The following is an 18,885-nucleotide window of genomic DNA, read 5'->3' as shown; positions in this document are numbered from 1 at the left end:
TACTTAGTAAGCAAATAAAAATGGGGGTCACGGACTTCGTTTAGCTGTCAGTGCTGGAAGTTGGACCTTTTTTATGGTAAAAACGTGCGGACGCCAAAAACATGGAAAATTGTCAAAAATAGGCCATATTTTAATGAGAAAATAAATAAATTGATTTTCCCCATTTATCACAGAACTCTATAAAATGTGGCCTGCTGTGCAGACGTTTTTAGTGAACGAGCCGACACTAAAAAGGTCTGCACACAAAATTACCAATTAAATAGTTTTATCAAAATTTGTGCTAAAAATCAGATGATGTTAAATGTTATTGGGCTTCCCGTGTAGACTTGTAGAGATAACCCGTTCACGGAATTTCTATTCCAACTTAATGCACAAAATACGTAATTTCAATTTGATCCCATAGTCAGATTTTAAACATATTTTCCCTCTAAAATTGGTTGTTAACTACAATTATTGCCAAAATACTTGGCACGATGGCACATTTTGGCTAACACAGAAAATGGCTTTCCTCTGTCGTGCTAAACCCCTCCCCCTGTACAATGTTGCCGTTCCCTGAAAGAAGGTTGGTACCCCTGATCAGACCACTCACCAACCCTCTGCCAACTTGCAGGAATCCCAACATTGTACGGAGGAAGGGGGTTTAGCCCTAGGTAGTGTTTTGCGAAGTACCCTCTAAAATACTGAAATCTGTCAAGCCGGTGCCAACTAATTATGACAATGGTTGTAAGTACTTTCAAAAAAACGCAATAAAAAAATCAAAATCGAATTTTTTTGACGTATTTCAATTCCTCGGACTAGTTCAACTAAAATGTGTTAATAGAAATAGGCTCTGTCTTGTGTAGAGATAAGAATTACTCAAGTTACTAACACAAAATATGGGGGGAAAGAATTGCTATTTAATGACTGTTTTTGAAGGTTTACTTTAACAAAAATTGAATGTCAATAAAATTTTAATTCAACAAATCTATAGTTTGTTTTTGGATTGGCCAAAAATTTTTAGTCCTGGGGTTTTCAAAATCCCAAAAATCATGATCATGCAAACACACACTAAAGTAGTTTTTATTGGTCACAATTACATCTTTGAATAAGCTCATAATCTCCATGAAGCTTTGCAATGAATCTGAATTGTAAACCAAATGTTAGGTTTGGAACGTTTTGTTGTTGTTATGAGAGAATATATATGAAATCAATATTTGTAATGCGGTTGTAATGTATTAAATTGAGTTGATCCTCGCAGTATATGAAGCAACTAATGCAGCTGCAAATTGAAAGACTCAGAAAAAATTCGACTTAATTAAAATAAATGTAGCCTCTCCCCCCTCCCTTTTGCTACTGCATGTCTTGATTTTTTCACTAACTGCTAATCCTTTTTAAACATCAAACTACTCTGGAATCTTGAAAGTGAAATCAATGGCCCATCCCCAAACCATTCCTCTCCTTGCTAATGTATACTGTCCCTCACACACAACTAAGCCTTTCTAAACATCAAACTACTCTGGAATCTTGAAAGTGGAGAGTGAAACCACGGTCGTAAAAGTCTTTCTCGTGGGACCTTTATGGACTTGCTGTTGACCATAGCTGATGGCTCCACATTGTTCAATCGCTCTATTAATGATAATATATGATCTATTAATAATATACATATATATTTAATAAAGGGAAACAAGCAGCTGCAACAAAACTGATATATATGGCTTGCAATCATTCCATACGAAAAGACTCTAAAGACTAAGACTTGATGGCTGTGTTGGTGGTTTTGATAAAAGAGGCTAATGAGAAATCTATCATTAAATATATACCACCAACAATGTAGCAGCAGAATGTGCAAATAAAACATAGTCCATAAGATGACCTAAAATAAATCGCTAATCAATAAAATTGGAATTTGTACCGATTGTAAAAAAATATAGCAACTTAAAGAGGTCAAGATGGAGGCTTGTAATGAGATGCGCTAGGCTGTCACCATTACATAACTAATGTCTAGGAACACAGCCAAGATTTTTAAAAACTTTTGTGTTGTTTTTTGTTTGTTTGTTTGTTTTGTTTGTTTTGTTTTGTTTTGTTTGTTTGTTGTTTTTTTGTTTGTTTGTTTGTTTTTGTTTTGATTTTTATTTTATTTCTTATTATTTTTTCTTTGCAGAGGGAGGAAAACCTAGGATGTGTAGAGAAAAACCGTCAAAGCAAGGAAGAAAAACAACTCATAATGTTTCAGTCAGGTGACACAAGAAATAATTTGAACTTGAAACAACTACAATGAAAGGCGAGTCTCTGAGTACCTATGCATGTAATGCTTTCATTCCTTGGACTCTTTGGCATAAAACAAAAAACAAAAAAAAACTTGTCATTGCTAATCACCACCGCCAGTACAGCAGTGCCGCAGCTCAATGAGGTCGAAATGAAAGCATATGGAGGTGCCTCTGGCAGCCACTATACAGTCCATGTATGACCCCTCACCACAGCTCTAACCAGTTTGAATTAGTTAGGGTTGATTTGAGAGGAGGGAGGAAAAACAAGTGGACCGGAAAAACCCTCGGAGTCAGAAAGAGAACCAACCAACTCAGCTCACCTAGGGGTGACTGGGATTCAAACCCCGGGCCTCAGAGGTGAGGCGAGCGTTTTACCACCACATCATCTTGACTCCCCCATTAGCCCAAGCCTAAATTCTTTCATAGCAAGTAAAGGTAATTGCACTCAGCCTTCACCATTATCTGAAGACCTGAGTGTTTTTAATTCCATGCAGGGCCTAGACCCACAACACTCCACACATCCAACAAATCCAACCAGGCATCCAATAACTCAGGTTATAGCTCCTCTTACCTCTGCGACATAAATAGATACTTGTATCATGAGGCCCACAAGGATACTTTGTCGCGTTGGTGTTCTAGCAAATGGAAAAAATTCTATTGCATTAATAATGATATTAATGATGTGATGGAAGCTGATAAACTTTGTAAAATGGAAAAATCTTTCTCTATGCCATGTGATGCTGCTCAGATCTCTGTGCAACAAGGGACTTCATTTTTTTAACCAGGAATTGGGGACCAGTGGGAATTGGAGGGTTATTAAACAAATCAGGATCAAGAGTGGGGGCCACACAATGAAAGCACACCACTTTTGCAATACAGCAAATGAAAAACAAAGGTGATGCCATTTTTTATGCAAACACAAAGACCATTTGCAAATCCTATCTGAACCCATAGCCTCCCAGATAATAAATGAACAGTCCCTATTAATATGAAGGGCTCTCTCACCTCAAGGATTAGAGTTCTGTTTTCCATGTCTTGAGTCCAGGCGGGTACATATCTCTGGGGTATCACAGGATGGTATCGCGACCAAACTGGAATGCTAAATCAAATCAAAGAAACCTTTAGTGACTTTTAAGTCAGGCAGCTCAGTGACAAACAGTTCAATGTCTGATAGATCCGAAAGGTTTTAATCAAAATTCCTTGCTTTTCAAGAACAAATCAATGTGAAATCTTTATGTTACCATTATTGCTTGAATAACATAGTGCTTTATAAGTCAATGTGCGAAAAGAAAAAAATCGCTTTATGCCTGAGGTTATCAAGCTTAGGTGTTTACAGACGTAAACAATACCAGTAACTTCAGTCAACAAAGTCCTAGAAAAGCTTCGAAATATTCACAAAGAAAAAAAAAATAGATAATTTTCAATCTACAAACACACAAGGTTTTTTTCGTTAACTTGATTTGGGTTAAAAAGACTGATTAACTTTATCATTAACCTTATTTTACGATATATTGTCAAGTTTTTAGTTGTCTATTCGCGGCTCTGACAGTACTGTCGTCGTAGACTAAAACTTGTAAAAATATTCCTCTCAAAATTAATTGCTTTATAAATTCTGCAAAAAGTGTGTTAATAGGTTATTAGTACTACCTCTGCATGTTTTCCTTTTCCATTGTGGTATTTTAAAGACCTTGATCTGTAGGTTTTTCTACCGTTACTAACAACTACCATTAACGCTTGATCGAATATGGTATCGAAGGACGAGCTGTGGCGCGGCGAGTTGGTAACAATGAAAATTTATGAGTCTGTGATGCGTAAAAATTGAATGGACAAAAAGGAAGCGGGACTGGATAAAAAACGTCTAGCAAGTTGTTTTGAATCAAGCCGATATTTAAGGAAAAGGAAAAAGGAAAGGTAGCCTACTTTCTTTACAGAAGATTTGGAAGTAGTTTTGATGGACTACTAATTACTTGTAAGGTTGTCTAGGGCTTCCTGCTTGAAGAGTAGTTAGGTTTATTAATGCTCCAATGGGTTATGCAGAGTAGTAAACCAAAACATATGCTCCAGGGACGGCAGAACCGGGGGGACTTTTTGTGAAATTTTAATACATTTTCACTAAACTCAGCCCCCCCTTGCCATACAATGTCACTATAGAGCCCCCCCAATCAAAAAACTGCTCCGTCGACCCTGTGCTCACAGGAATTCTCTATCCTGACCCGAGATGTGATCATTAAGAATGGTGATGGGTTGAAAGTGGACCCCAACTTTCAAAAAGGATAGAAAGACAAAGTTATGAGCACTAGATAGAGTTACTTGAAACTGCCATTTCACAAAAACGTTTATGGAGTAAGCCACTGACATTCAACTCATAGATGCATGGACCAGTAAAAATTAAAAATTTCACTCCCAAAACCCACCCACCTCCCTGTACTAACTGGTTCCTAGGGGGTGCAAAGCTCACATAAACTGAGCACAAACATGCAACTTACATGAAACTATGACCAAGATACAAGAACAAGACCAGGTCATAGTGGAGCTAGCCCAATTTTAGTAAAACACATTAGACAACAAGTCTGGAGGACAGTATACCATGAGAGCTCAAAAGACTTGACAAAATAGGGGTAACCTGAGTATCAGGCTGTCTTAGACCCCCCTAGGCCTGATACTCAGGTTAAGATAGGGGAGGACCCCATAAGGGAATTTCAGTGCTCAGTGGTGCATTTGCAGTTAGGGTACTAGACAAACTCTACTCGCATGTGTTGGCAAGTTATAATTCATGGCCTATACATTTTTTGTAAAATAGTTGCCTCTGACTTAAAAGTTTAAAATGTTTTTAAGGGTCTAGTGATATGAATTTAGTTGGGGAATTCACTTGCAGCTATATGAGAAATTTGGAATTTTTTTATCCTTTTGATATCCGGCAACAAAGACTGCGATAACAAAACAAAGACATAAAATCTGACTGAGTGAGATAGGAAAACTTTATTCATCATCATAAAATATGTTATCAAAATACTTTAAATTGAAAGGTTTTTCATAGAGTCTAAATGGAGATGGTATGGAGATGGGATGTAGGGGTGGGATGGAGGGGAGGGGGGGTCAGAAACAGTATTTCAGCCATCATGATACACACAATTGCTGCCTGTAATAGCAGTTCCATTCTGTTGAAGACACAGAACTTTTTGGAAATTTCTCAAAACACCTTTTTTTGACAATCTGTGGTCCGAATAAACCAACATTCATTTTGTGGACACAGAGTGATGACCAAGATTGTACTGACAACTCTCTGTCTGTGCCATTCGAGTAGCGGCCATGAGTTACTAGTCTTGTCTTAAGGTTAAGGTTCTGAGATGTAAAATTCCCTAATGTTTTAAAAAGAACGCTGATATCAATTGATCTAGGAAAAGTATGGTTTTCTGATGGAGATTGATTTACTTCTCGTGCATCCATTTTCTGTTCTCTTGAAGAGGCCATATTTTGGAATCCCTGACGTTGAAGGAATGATCCTGGAACACGTTTTCTTCTTTGAGTGATGGGACGAAAGACCAGGTCTAAACCTGGTGAGGCAACCTCAATGCCCTCGCGAGAGAAGACACAGGATGCTTCTGTAGTGAGGCAGTTGAAGGAGGGTTGGACTGGAGTGCCATGGAATATCGTGTCTTGTTTGGATGAATTGTGTGTTAGAGAGGCAAGGGCAGATGAACCAAGAAGAAGGGAGACTCCAAATAAATATGCCGTCAGACACTTTGATATATTCTATTGAAGAAAATGCTTAGTCAGAAAACATAGACAACACTTGAACCACCACAATCAAATTTAAATAATACTGGATTTAAAAAAGAAAGTTGAATTTACCGTTAGCAACTGTTGTCGAATAACTTGGAGCAAGTCCAGTAATGCTTTATTGTTGAGTAAAGTGCACATGTCAGAGTATGTTAACCAGCCTCGAGCACAGCCTTTATTCAAGGCCACCCTAGAAAACAAAAACAAAAACAAAAATTAAATCAAAAGCATGGTCTTAATCAATGATAATTTATTTAACTTCATTTTCTTCAAACCATAGATTTTGGGATATCTTTTTGTAATTATTGTGTATTATACAATCTCAATTATCACTTTTTTAGCTTTAGGAAGGAGAAATTGATACACTTACTTTGACTCCACTTGGCTGACAAAGTTCAAAAATTCGCCCTTGCTAATGAACAAATTCCAGTCCTAATAAAACAAGATCAAATACCATTCTATTATCAACAGCTCTAAAAGCTACAAACATAACGTTTTTCTACAAAAAAAAATATTTCCAAAATATATCAGTTTCGAGTTCCAATTTACTGGGATCATTTGCTCAGGGTTAACCTTGATTTTGTGAAGAATATTCAGGTGTTTCAGTCAAGTTCTGTCAAGTTTCAAAGTGTTTATACAGAAGTTGTGCATTCTTTACTTTACCGTTGGTATTTGTGAATATTTAAACAATGATACAAGACAAACCCTGTATAAATGAGTCTGTAATCAAGGAACACAACAGTAATATTATTTGGGATTTGAAACTGGTCAAGTTGGTTTAATGATTTAGACACCAATGTACTGTATGTATATTCTTTAGTTTGCCCTAGTAAATAACAAAAGCTCATTGATGGAGCTCACTAGTAAAAAAACTTGAACAATAACATTATTTTTAATCCCTTGAACTTGGGCACTTGGTAATTTCAGTTAACTCTGAAGGGGTATGTTAGTTTGATGAAGAATAATGAAGAAAAAGAAAGCAAAGAAAGGTGGATATAGAAAATGGATGGATCATAGGAAGGACAGGGCAAAAAAAATAATGAAAAACATCAGAGAATGGAGTAGCAATCTTACCATTAACTGAAGAAAGTCCATTTCCAGTTTGTTGATGTCTTGTACTGTCTTACATCCTGTTTGGAATGATCAACACATCAATTAACAACATACAACAACAATTTCAAATATTCCGACTTATATTTTATGACTGAGAATGACATAAGGTGCATTAAGCTGATTGCAATTTAGTTCATGGCAGTCTTTATATAAGTCTTTATTTTGTGCCAGCCTATTTTACTAAATGTTTGGGCCTAATGGTTTCCCATTCCTGAGAATAAGATTCTTTTTTTGAGTTGTATCCATATTCAACTTTTAACAAAGAAATGATGCTCTCAGGAATGACACATGGTCTGAAATAAAATAAAACAAAACATTATGCCTAGGAGAATTTGGACCATTTCATAACCCTTTTCAATGGAGGTCATTATGGAAGCCATATATTCTATTATTTAATTTTACCTGCTCTTGCCCAGTCTTCATTGTAAACCTCTTCTTCTTCCCCCTCGTCATACAAATACTTGGATGCAACCATCTAGAACGTTTGAATTTATGAAAGCTTATTTATTTATTCACTTACTTACTTACTTACTTATAAAGGCTGTTTCACAATACATTCAGCAACAGAATTGCCCTAATTCACTATAACGTCACATCAAAACAATCTATTGTTTAAACACAAAGGATCATGGTCGTCGGAGGGGGTCAAATCAACGCAAATTCACCGAAAATTGCTCTAAAATCCATATCAATCCACAATGTACGAATATTTTTTCGTACATATTAACACATATTATATCTGAAAACCAGGCCATTTTAGATTAAAATGTTTCGCTAGGAGCAAATTTTGTTGAATTTTCTATTGGATTTGGCAAATCTATCCCCCACTTAAACAAGCAGTGACGTCATAGTGAATTAGGGCAATTACAGATGCAGAAAAACAGACAGAATCATTTAAATGTTCCCAAACTCAGGCAATAGTAAACCAGTCAGTGTGGGAGGTAAAATTTAGACAAAAAATATAATAATATTCTTGATCAGAGTTTCTAATTCTGAGATATTCAGCTTTAATCTTAAGTTTGTAGATCATAGAAATAGTAACTAAGGGAAGTTGAAATCACGAATGTTTGTGCTCTAAATGAGCATAAGTTGTATATTTGCTAAATATGACCACAATTCTTGGGTAAATGACCTTTCTCATTGACTCCGACGAAGGACTAACGTCCGAAACGTCAGTCTACTATCTTTCGCACCTACGGTGATAAAATTATCTACTACGACACATTTGATTCAACTAAAAACACCAATGCAGTCCAAACTAGTTCCCAAACTAGTCGTCATCTACTCTTTTTCAAAATGATCATCTATGTGAGACTAACATGGCAATATGAAAGAAATGCCACCAATTCCACCAAGAGGAAAGTCTTATTCCATTTGTATTTTTCCTGTTAGCCCCACATTTAAGATAATTTCGAGAAGGTTCCATTCTCATAAGAACAATAACCATGAAATCAGAATATGGTAAGAATTCTTAGGTAATAAAAACCTCTTCTGATTCCATTTAAGAGCTTAAAAAAACTTTCAATTTTGATTCACAATGAAATGTGGGGCAGAAAAAGTATGACAGCTTTCACTGGTAAAATTAGCCAACTGTAATACACAACCCGCAGCATAATAACCTCTATATATATGTACTGAACTTACAATAGATATCAAAAAGACATCTGAGGAGTTGAGTGTCATTGTATTTTGGGGGTTTCTTTGACGAAGACGTTCAGCATACAACATACCCATCATCAATGTACAAGGAGATATTTTTGCTCTCCTGGAATAAAAACATCATAGTCATCTTCTTCATAAGAATAAGAATAATAATAATAATGAGTTTAACTAATGCCTGCCTGTATTTTTAAAATCCTTTGAAGTACTTTCGACTGCTTTATCAGACTGAATAAAACTCAAAAACTCAAAAATCTTCTAGATAGTATACTAGGCAGTTGTCAGTATAATGTTAATGAGAAGGACTTTCTGCTCTTACACGTATATCATGAAATCATACAAAATAATCAAAATAATTGCTTTTACAGGGGCTTAACAATTTGTGTAGAGGTTTCCAAGTGATCTTATTACCTTGCAACAGAATGAGCATATTTCCTATCAAGGAGTCGTTTTCTTGAAGGCACCGTGTTATTAAGAACTTCAACTGCAACATCTAAGGTTAAAGCAATGTATCAATAGCAGTGAGGGAAAACGATGTTTTTTACATATGTGGAGTCCTTAGACAAAATTAACTTTATATCCACAAAAATTATGTTTATGGAATGCTTTTAGCTTAAGGTGACTGCCTACTTTTGGAAATTGATTTAAGCTTTTTTTAAAACTTCAATTTTCCAAATTGAAATTTAATGCTGATTCCAAATCTGGAAAGAAAAATAGGGTGTCCCGAGCTTGTTTTTGAGATAATCGGCATTTAATGGAAGCCTACACACGAGCTTTTGGAGTAAAAATTGCGCCACCGGAAGTGATAAGAAAAAAATTAAGATTCATAAGATAATAGTTATTTGCAGACTATATGATTGCACGAACGAAGGCTAGTCAATCCTTCTACAATAATACATGGAAATTTTCGACAAAAAGACAGAGAGATACATTGATTTGTCATATTTTGTAGTTTTGGTGCTCTTAAAAAATCTCATAAAGTCGAACAAAAATCCCTACAAAAATCTATTTTTTCACGTGTTCCTGATTTAAACTTTTCCTAAAATGTTGATATAACCAAGATTTTTTGTAGTTTTTTTCAAATGAGCTATCAAAAAATATAGAGTTCCGTGCAAAATTTGAGGGTTTTGCCCTGTTGAAGCTCAAAACGTGTATGGTTCTTCAATAAAATCTTGTAGATTTTTCAGCGGTTTTTGAGCGTGCGCACATCGTGGGCTCAAATCGAACGTTCAAAAGTAGGCAGCCACCTTAAGTTATAAAACATTGTATTACAATAAACCTAGATCTGTAGTTATCTTTCATTTTTCAAGTGAAACCAACCAAAAAAGCATAAAAATGTCAACCATGGAGAACTTCGTGAAAGGATTTTTCAAGAACAAAACTAGGGGGGCTGGTGGTGGATTGTGTACACATTACAAAATTCCTGAGCAGGAGGTAGCAAGTTTGAAATTCGTTCTTGCCCAAGTCCTGCACAAGTAGTAACGTTGACATAAGACGGCAGAAAGTTTTTATGCAAGCAAAAAATTTTCTGTTCAAAAATTTTGGTCATAGAAGTCTTCAAGGAAGAGCCAAAACAGTTTTTAAAAAATGAAACCCTTCATCATAGGGATCATTTTGATCAAGTTTTGTGGAGTTCGAGGTTTAAAAGATGATGAAATTGTGGTTGAAAGTGTGCATCTTATATCTGTTTTTTACTCTTTTGTATTACAAAGGACATTATCTTAAATTCGAATTAAAAAAATCAATTATTCGATTTTTCTGATTATATTTTCACAATTTAGTTTTATCTAAATTTGGCTCCCTGTGGTTGGAGATGAAAGTCGATTATGCAAATGAGAGCTTTTTTCGTTCATTCAATAATTATATTTCTACAACTCATGCTAAGTAATGTAGCAATAAATAAAAAATGTCTTTTTATGTGATACTAATATTTATCTTAACATTTGTTACTTTTCTAAGAATCCAATCGTAGTGCCAAAATTAATATGGAAAGCACAAGACACTCCTGGCTTATTATTCATAATGTTGGCATACTTTACATAACAAATACAGCCGATCGTCAGTAAAAACTGCAAGAATCAATAATACGAAGTGAAATGATTAACATCGTACCTGTCACTGATAAAGAAGGGAGCGAAGCATCAGAATATTCACCATAGTACAGCGATTTTCGCACACGTTTAGCGAACATGACTTGATCCGCCATTTTGGATTCCAACTCGAGTGCCTGAAAAAGAAGCGATCAGGATTAATATCTTCTCCTCAAATCGAAATCGGAGTCAATGACAATAAAACCCTTTACCTCGGTAGAGCTACAAGGAGACCTGAGGCTAGTAAAAGGCCAGTAGAACATTTTTACAGCTGTAAAAATAAAGATGAGCAATGATGGTTGCTACGATGGTAAGCCTACTGTGACGTTTACATTCTGGTCATTTGAATATTACACAGGGTACCCAGTATTATTACCCGTACTAAAAGGATTTCAGAATCTGGATTAAAGGAATTGGGATTATGGATCAAATTACATCAGGAGTTAGGAAATTTGGCACTAAGCACTCTAGCACCCTAAGCACTCTAGACATAAGCTTTTAAAGATATAGCCGCAACCAATAGATTCCTACTTGATTTGACTTTTGCACCAGCGATGTTTGAAAAAAACAATACCTGAAATACAATATAATGCTTTTCCAGCTAAAATCCTTTCCCCGTTAAAATCCTTTCCCCGTCTATCTTTCTTTTTGTATCTTCTTGATTATTAGTATCGAATTTTAGCACTACTGTGAGCAATTTTAATGAAAACATTGTAAGAGGACAATAGTTTGAGCTTGGTCGCTTTTCGTGCGACTGTGGAACGCTCTTGGTGCGGACGTGCCGAGCATACTTTGCCGTGTCCGAGTATTTTTCTTTGATCTCGCGTGCCGTGATTGACTTAAAAGATGGCAATGCCCTTTTACGTGCCGTGCCGTGCACTGCCCTGCGTGCACATTCTTTGTTTTCCTCTCAGAGGGGATGTCGCACACTCATTTCATCTAACCCAACTTGCAAACGCTTAGCACCCATTCACATGGACCAACAGGATCTTTAAGTGTCAGACAAAAAAACGAATCTAATACTATTATGTTACGGCCTCGCTCTATTGTTTTATAATAATCCAATATGTCCTTTTGGTCCATGGGAACGAGTGCCAAACGTTGCAAACACGTCCCTTTGTTTGGGAAAAGTTATCTAATTCCTATGTTTCATTTGACGTCATTTCCTGTCTCGTGCGGAATTTTCATCTGCTGAATCCTAAGTTCTATAGAATTATTTCTGGTTGACAGCAAATCGCGGTCAATGTGTAACCACTGCACCATTTGACCATTTAGAGAAAATTCAAGGACTTTTCAATTGCAATGAACCCAGCATTTGCCGATTAAATTGATTGTGTTTACGTTGTGTATCAACCACTTTCTTACATATTTTAATTATTTAGCTTTATTGTCTTTTTACATCTACATTACCAAGAGAATATCATATTCTATTGACATTACCTACAGGAATACGGTAGCTTTGTTTTAATTCGACTTATTTATCTTTAATAGCTTATCTATTAACGACTGCAGTTCTGAAACTATTATCCCTAACGATTACTATGCTAGAAATTTTGTAGAGGAAATGAAAGACAGAAGGAAAAAGAAGGAAGGAAGGAGGAAAGAAAGAAAGAAAGAAAGAAAGAAAGAAAGGAAGAAAGAAAGGAAGAAAGAAAGGAAGAAAGAAAGAAAGGAAAGAAAGAAAGAAAGAAAGAAAGAAAGAAAGAAAGAAAGGAAGGAAGGAAGAAAGAAAGGAAGGAAGAAAGAAAGGAAGGAAGGAAGGAAGGAAGGAAGGAAGGAAGGAAGGAAGAAAAGTAAGTGTTTTATTTTTTTCCTTTTCTTTGTCTCCTAAAAGTGGAGTATAAACGTAACCTTGTGAATAATCTTCATGAAGCTGCGAATTACTAAATTTACCCTCCTTTTACAGTTATTCCATTTTTAAAAATTGATCAGCCAACTAAAGCGTAGTCTCAGTTTTAAACTAATAGAATTCTTGGTAAATCCACTGAGAGTCGAGCGTCTTACTTTTCTTGTACTGTTTAACATTTCTCCCTCCCCATTGTGAGAATCCTTGTAAGGATGACTACAATCAACAATTAATCATGAGATCATTATGATGTATTCATGAGGGCAGTAGAGTATACCCTATAATATACCTTCATGAAAAAGGCGGCTTACTCAGTAATAAAAACATATAATAAAAAACCCTCCCAACATATCTGCAATTTTGAGATTTTCTGGGTGTGAACGACGTAATTCAGTTTGACTTTGTAACTGAATTGTCATCCAGATTCTATCAAAACCACTAAAAATACTGCATTAAAAATATTGCCTCCTAGAAGGCTAAAACGTATATTGACGCTTCATCAAAATAATTTGATCAAATCGATAAGCATTCCAAATCCCTATTATTAAACAGGGCAGCAACAAAGTCCTATAAGCAGCTATTTACGATTCTTTTGGTTTTACACTTCTCACACTTGACCTCGCAGCACCAGAAGAATTTACACAGACAATTTTCTATTCTTTCCTGCACACTAGTTGTGTATCCTCTTTCACAGCACATCAAATCGCAGCCATCAGTGCCCAAAGATGTACTGTTGCATTCTCTTCCAGTTGTTCCAAGGGAACCAGTGTCGGGACTCCTTCGGCAGAAGTTCGGCGACTCCTCGTAATACACCAAATCATGGATCGTGGGGCGTCGTAAGAATGCCTTTACAGGGACGAAGATCGCAGGTGATTTGCGTTTATCATTACGGTTATTGTTTTGCTGAAATTCGACCATCGAAGCGTTGTCAAATTTGGTTTTTAATACGTCTCCAATGTGGCGGAAGTCGGGCAGCCTTTTCCAGCATGTTTTAACAGTGCATGCTTCAGATAGGCCGTGACATTTACACTCGAGAATCATGTTTTGGCGAACAGCCTAGAGTACGAAAGAAATGAGGAAAAAAGTCAAAATTATGGATTTTAATTTGGCTTCATTTCACAGAAGAAAACTGATATTCTTATGTCCTTATGATTTGAACATCTTTGAAGAGGATCTTTCGTTGTTTGGGACGTTTACATCATGCAACCAAAAAGTATATGTTCCTGCTCTCAATACTTGAGGTTTATTATTGGATAAGATAAATGTCAATGCAAATTTGTCGATAATAGATAGACATTCGAATTGAGGACTCAAGCCACTGAAGATGAGGGTTATTTTTGAAAGGATGCATCTACAATAGTAATTGAGTTATAGAAATTGGTTTAAGCATGCACGGTCCGAAAATTTTTTTTTTTTTAATTGGCCAAAAGAGAAGGCCAAGCAGCCTCCTGGCGCCCAAGGGTCCGAGCGAAACTGGGGCCGGGGGAGGATTCACAATCTACTCAATATTTGTACTCACCGCCCTTCCAGCCTCATTGTTATGCATGTTAATCTGTGCCCTGAAATCTCTGGCTTTCTCACGAGCATCCACGAATCTGCGCGAAAAATTGTCAGCGAAATGGATGTTGTCGCTGCATCCGCCCCACTGCCATCCTTCCTTGCTTACTCCACGGTATCTGCGATCACATGAGCATGCGGACAGCTTTCCTTCGCTGCAAGCACGCGCAATAGAGTGTGATACACCAGCTGATGTAATGGCGTAGGTAAATGAAGTTTCTCTGCACGCTGGGAAAAAATAGACATATATGTTATAAAAGACCATGGTCTCTCGACGTTATAGTTCTGAAAAGTAAATGTTGCTCTTCATAGAAAACACAAAGAGAGAGAGAAAAGTTAAAGATAATAGAACATGACGAAAACCACACAACAACATGAACTGAACAGGGGAAGAAGACGATGCCGATGGTGACGATAATGAAGAAGATGATCCTGATTGAGAGTAAGAAGGAGAAAAAGTAGGAATAGTAGAAGAATAAGGAGAAAAAGTATAACAAAAAAGAAGAAGAGGAGGAGGAAAAAGAAGAAGAAAAGTTCAGTCACTGTATGGGTAAGTATGGGTAACATGTGAAGTGAATCTTGAGTTAAATTAATAAAGCAAGCAGCCTATAACTGAGGAATGAATTAAGTAAAAAAAAGGTCTAAACGGAGAAAGAACCTCGTAAAATCCTCGAATAACTAACAATACGACTCAGTTTCTTCCTATATTCAAGATAAGCTGCAGAGCAAATTAAAATATAACCGAATTGAATTAAGTAAAATCAATCAATACTATATTAATCAATATATTTATGGCAATAAAATAATTTTCTTATTTTTAAAGCATAGCCTTATACATGTTATTTGCAATTTCGAAATTGAGCAATTTCTTTGAGAAACAATGAAAAACCCTAGTACTTCATATTCTCCAATACCACCGGAGAGATTCATGCCTGCTCGACACTGTAGCTCACTATACGCGGAATTCATCGTTTATTAGATTCGTAAATAAGAATTGTTGTTGCTATACACGTACATTCATGCATCTAGTCCATATTATTGAAAAATAATGCGTTATATTTATAACGAACGAAAATAAATTTTGTCGTGTTTTTTTCTTTTTGGTAATTGTGTTTTCAGTGAAGCATCCGAAGTCGGCCAATAAGGCGACAAATATACCTCAAAAGATTATGAAAATATTGCTAATCCATCTTCATAAACCAATCAAAATCAAGCCACTTTCCAAATATAATGCTTACTTTGCATGCTTCAAGAAAAAAAAATCAGGAATTGCTAACCGTTATTATCCTCTTATTCCGTTTTCAGTCTTTCGTAGCTCAGACAGGACAAACAAATTTGCGTGGGTCGTCCGTTATTTTTCACACGTCCGAACAGTCAACATTATAATCGGTTGTTTTCAAACCACCCAGGTATTTGAAGGCGTCGCCTTCATTTAATAAACAAGTTCCTGTAAATCTATAAAATAAATGCCTTCCTTTTCTACTTGAAAAGTTATTAAATAACATTGGATAATACGGATATTGTTACTCATCCTTTTTCGGACGTGTTCTAAATAGTTAAGAATTTCGGAATTTCCAAAAAGTATTTCACAGGTATATTAATTCGTTATTAGTTTGTTCAGGAATAGAATTAAGTTTTTGTCTTCTAATATCATAATTTTAAGTTTTATTTTTAGACGTTTCGAAATCAAAAATGAAAATATATCAGAAACGTGTCTACAGTTTTCTTGACATTCAAATTTTCGAATGAAGTTTTCTGCCAGTAGTTCATTTGCAACACTGCACTTAATTGTAAACTCAGTTGAAATATTCTTTTCAAGGAAGTTACCTTGAAAGTTAACGTGTTTTTTTTGTTTGTTTTTTTTTGTTTTTGTTTTTTTTGTTTTTTTTCTGATGATTGTGATAGAAAACAAGAAAATTCTCGGTAAAGAATTTTTTTTTTCCACTTTAAAAAGATTTGTTTGAAAGTCGACTTCCCTGTCACTCTTGAACGAACCGAACCGAACTTCGATCTTTGTGGTACAGAAACGGATATGAAAATTCGTTTCGGCTCTGTGGAAAATAGTTTTACGATTTCGTTAAAAATGAGAACCGTATCATTTCGTGCATTGTTTGGTTTTGGTACGTTCTAGGTTTCGCACAGTTTCTTATTTTTAATGTATCTTTTTTTGTTTCTTAACACAACTTAATATATTTTGTAGTTTCCCTCATCACGTACGAGTTGCTTGCGACGTCAGTTCCCGCAGATTTTGAAGATTTTAAATTACGAAAATGGCTTAATTCTGTGGAAACTTAACAATATAATAAGTTTGTACGTTTTTGAACCTTGACTTTAGTCAACACAATCGCTTTTTTTTTTTTTTTTTTTTTTTTTTTTTTTGTGGTTCCCTTTACTAAAAATAAGAATCTACTTCAGCAAGGTGGAAACGGTGGAGGCCTTTGAAGATATTTTACTACTTAAACTAACACATACACGATTTGACCAAATTTTTAAGCTTAAAACTTAAAACCTTATAACTACTTCAATAGCGGGTTCTTGAAATGCCTATAGCTAACGTATAATTGACCAAGAATGTCAACATTTCTATATCGAACAAATATTTTTCTTATCTTAGCTAAGCCTTTGGCAAACAGATATACAGAAATGGAAACGCGTCATTCGTACAAGAAAGATCTGATCTATCTGGTTATGTACAGGCTATCCTTCGATGTTACGACTGAAAATTTCTCTTACTTTTCTTCCTTATCTACCACCTTTATTAGCGAAAAACTCTTACTCTCTCTTATTCTTCTTCAAGTATGATTTTCGTCTTTGAAGATTGGAGACACAACGAACCGTGAAATACTCGCATCATTCTTACATGAGTGTAATATTCATCATTGTAAAATTGCAGCAAACTTTACGGTTAAGTATAGATTTTAAAGAAACTTTTACTACATACCAACTTTCAAAATTTTCCCAAATACGTTTTCAGGGCTATGTGCTGAACAGTTCCATCGTCTGGCTCTAAACTGATGTTGACATTCAAGTATAGATTTTCTTGCTCCGGCAGCAATGTATGGGATGAGTTCAGGGTATCTTTTTGATATTCTGACTTGTCTTTGAGTCAGAGCTTTCACTTGGTTTGGTGGGGATAGTTGGATGTTATGGTCCGGCGAGCTGTAGTCAAAGCCAAGACTCCTAAAGTAAAAAAAATGTTAAAACAAAATCTTGAAGAAAAACATGCAATTCTCTAAGAAAATTTTCGTTAAGTATGGAATGGTGCTGCTGACCTAGCTACTGATGTTAACCATGAAACTCTACTTGTTTCTTCAGCATAAAAGACATATAAATCAAACAACAAATGCTCTCTTATACTCAATGAAGATTCAAAGAATTCAAACTGTTTGAACTATATTCGCACTGGCAAACAACGAAAACTCTAAGTTGACGTTTCAAACGTTTAATAGTTCTGTGTGAAGACTTGGAAAAAGCTTGCAACCGAAAAGACAAGATTAACGAAACGTGACGACCTCATAAAGCAATGTTGATGTCAGACGTGAAAACGTCAAAACGTATCAAAAAGTTGCCATTATATCTATCAATGGAGATAGTTGGTTCACTTTAGCAAATGACTCTTGGAGCAATGTCAGAGAAAGCGTAGTTTCAACTATATCTGAACAAAAAAAATCGAAAACTTACCACCAGCCACTGGCCTGCGAAAGAAGTCCAACAAATAGACTGAAGGAAAAAAGTATCGTCATCGTGATCATTCTTCGGAAGGTACCTTGTGTTATACTGCACTGTAATGCACTGCACGAGACTTAGTGCCGTTCTAACTCCTCATTGAGACTGCCTGACCACTAAATAACCTACCCACGATGTGATTATTATGAGTACAAAACAATGGATTATGAGCCAATTTGAGTAAGAACCACTTAAAAGATGTGAACGTTCAGGCAGGCAGCAGGTCTGCATAAAAAGCATCTAGGAACAAAAGCAGCTAAAGTGTTAACTAATTGCTTATAATTACCCGAAAGAGTGATTCACATTCCTCAAATTAAGTCTACACCCACTGAGTCGGTGTGCCTTCAAGCCTTAAATCATCCGTATCTTATGATGCAGCATCCCTAATGTACCATGTTCTAAGAACCTTACGTACTTCAACAAAGTCAACGGTAAATATTGGCCAAGGTGGGTACATGAGTAAGCAAGTTTGGTGTTTTACCGTTAGGACAAGGGATATCCAATCACGCACATGTTTTCTAAGGATAACACCTCGCTATTCAGATGTATTATACCGTAACAATTGCTAGTGGTAATCAAGCAATTAAATCGAGCCTTTTTCACTCAAAGACACCGTCCGATCAATGAGAACCTTTCGTGTTTCTTATAAACAAAACCGTAGAGTGTTTTGTTCTCGGCACCAAGAACTCAAAATAGCCTAAAAATTTAGCAACTCGCAGGACTCTAATTTGGATTAGGTACTAAAAGTAAACTTTTAATTCACAAAAAATACGTTCTAGTCTTCACTAAAAAGAGTTGGAAGTTTTATCAGGCGTATTGTTATTGTAGATAGGAAATGGTTGAGGCTTTCTGGATATGGGCGATTGAT

At 35.9% G+C, this 18,885-nt stretch overlaps 3 protein-coding genes across 3 annotated transcripts; all 3 read right to left on the bottom strand.

Annotated features, from left to right (window-relative positions):
* Positions 1 to 1,043: 1,043 nt before the first annotated feature.
* LOC116291238 (sperm-associated microtubule inner protein 10-like) lies at positions 1,044 to 4,034 on the bottom strand. Its single transcript, XM_031698383.1, has 4 exons — positions 3,894 to 4,034; positions 3,252 to 3,345; positions 2,818 to 2,881; positions 1,044 to 1,605 (listed from the first exon to the last, which is right to left on the bottom strand). The coding sequence occupies exons 1-4, from the start codon at positions 3,914 to 3,916 to the stop codon at positions 1,469 to 1,471; spliced, it is 318 nt and encodes a 105-aa protein (XP_031554243.1). The 5' UTR covers positions 3,917 to 4,034; the 3' UTR covers positions 1,044 to 1,468.
* A 1,172-nt stretch (positions 4,035 to 5,206) lies between these two features.
* Positions 5,207 to 11,223, bottom strand: LOC116291227 (protein CNPPD1). The gene is made up of 9 exons (XM_031698372.1): positions 11,101 to 11,223; positions 10,911 to 11,025; positions 9,210 to 9,291; positions 8,784 to 8,904; positions 7,542 to 7,614; positions 7,101 to 7,156; positions 6,397 to 6,458; positions 6,099 to 6,216; positions 5,207 to 5,999 (listed from the first exon to the last, which is right to left on the bottom strand). The coding sequence occupies exons 1-9, from the start codon at positions 11,149 to 11,151 to the stop codon at positions 5,364 to 5,366; spliced, it is 1,314 nt and encodes a 437-aa protein (XP_031554232.1). The 5' UTR covers positions 11,152 to 11,223; the 3' UTR covers positions 5,207 to 5,363.
* Positions 11,224 to 12,607: 1,384 nt separating this feature from the next.
* Positions 12,608 to 18,249, bottom strand: LOC116291217 (protein Wnt-1). Its single transcript, XM_031698360.2, has 4 exons — positions 17,973 to 18,249; positions 17,233 to 17,471; positions 14,254 to 14,519; positions 12,608 to 13,790 (listed from the first exon to the last, which is right to left on the bottom strand). The coding sequence occupies exons 1-4, from the start codon at positions 18,041 to 18,043 to the stop codon at positions 13,302 to 13,304; spliced, it is 1,065 nt and encodes a 354-aa protein (XP_031554220.1). The 5' UTR covers positions 18,044 to 18,249; the 3' UTR covers positions 12,608 to 13,301.
* Positions 18,250 to 18,885: the final 636 nt, after the last annotated feature.

This window comes from Actinia tenebrosa, unplaced genomic scaffold (assembly GCF_029948245.1).
Source record: "Actinia tenebrosa isolate PJP-AT-01 unplaced genomic scaffold, QUT_ActTen_1.0 PGA_scaffold4__44_contigs__length_22323623, whole genome shotgun sequence".
NCBI lineage: Eukaryota > Metazoa > Cnidaria > Anthozoa > Actiniaria > Actiniidae > Actinia > Actinia tenebrosa.
Note: the sequence above shows the minus strand (reverse complement) of the source record. Positions and strands in the feature narration are given on the sequence as shown.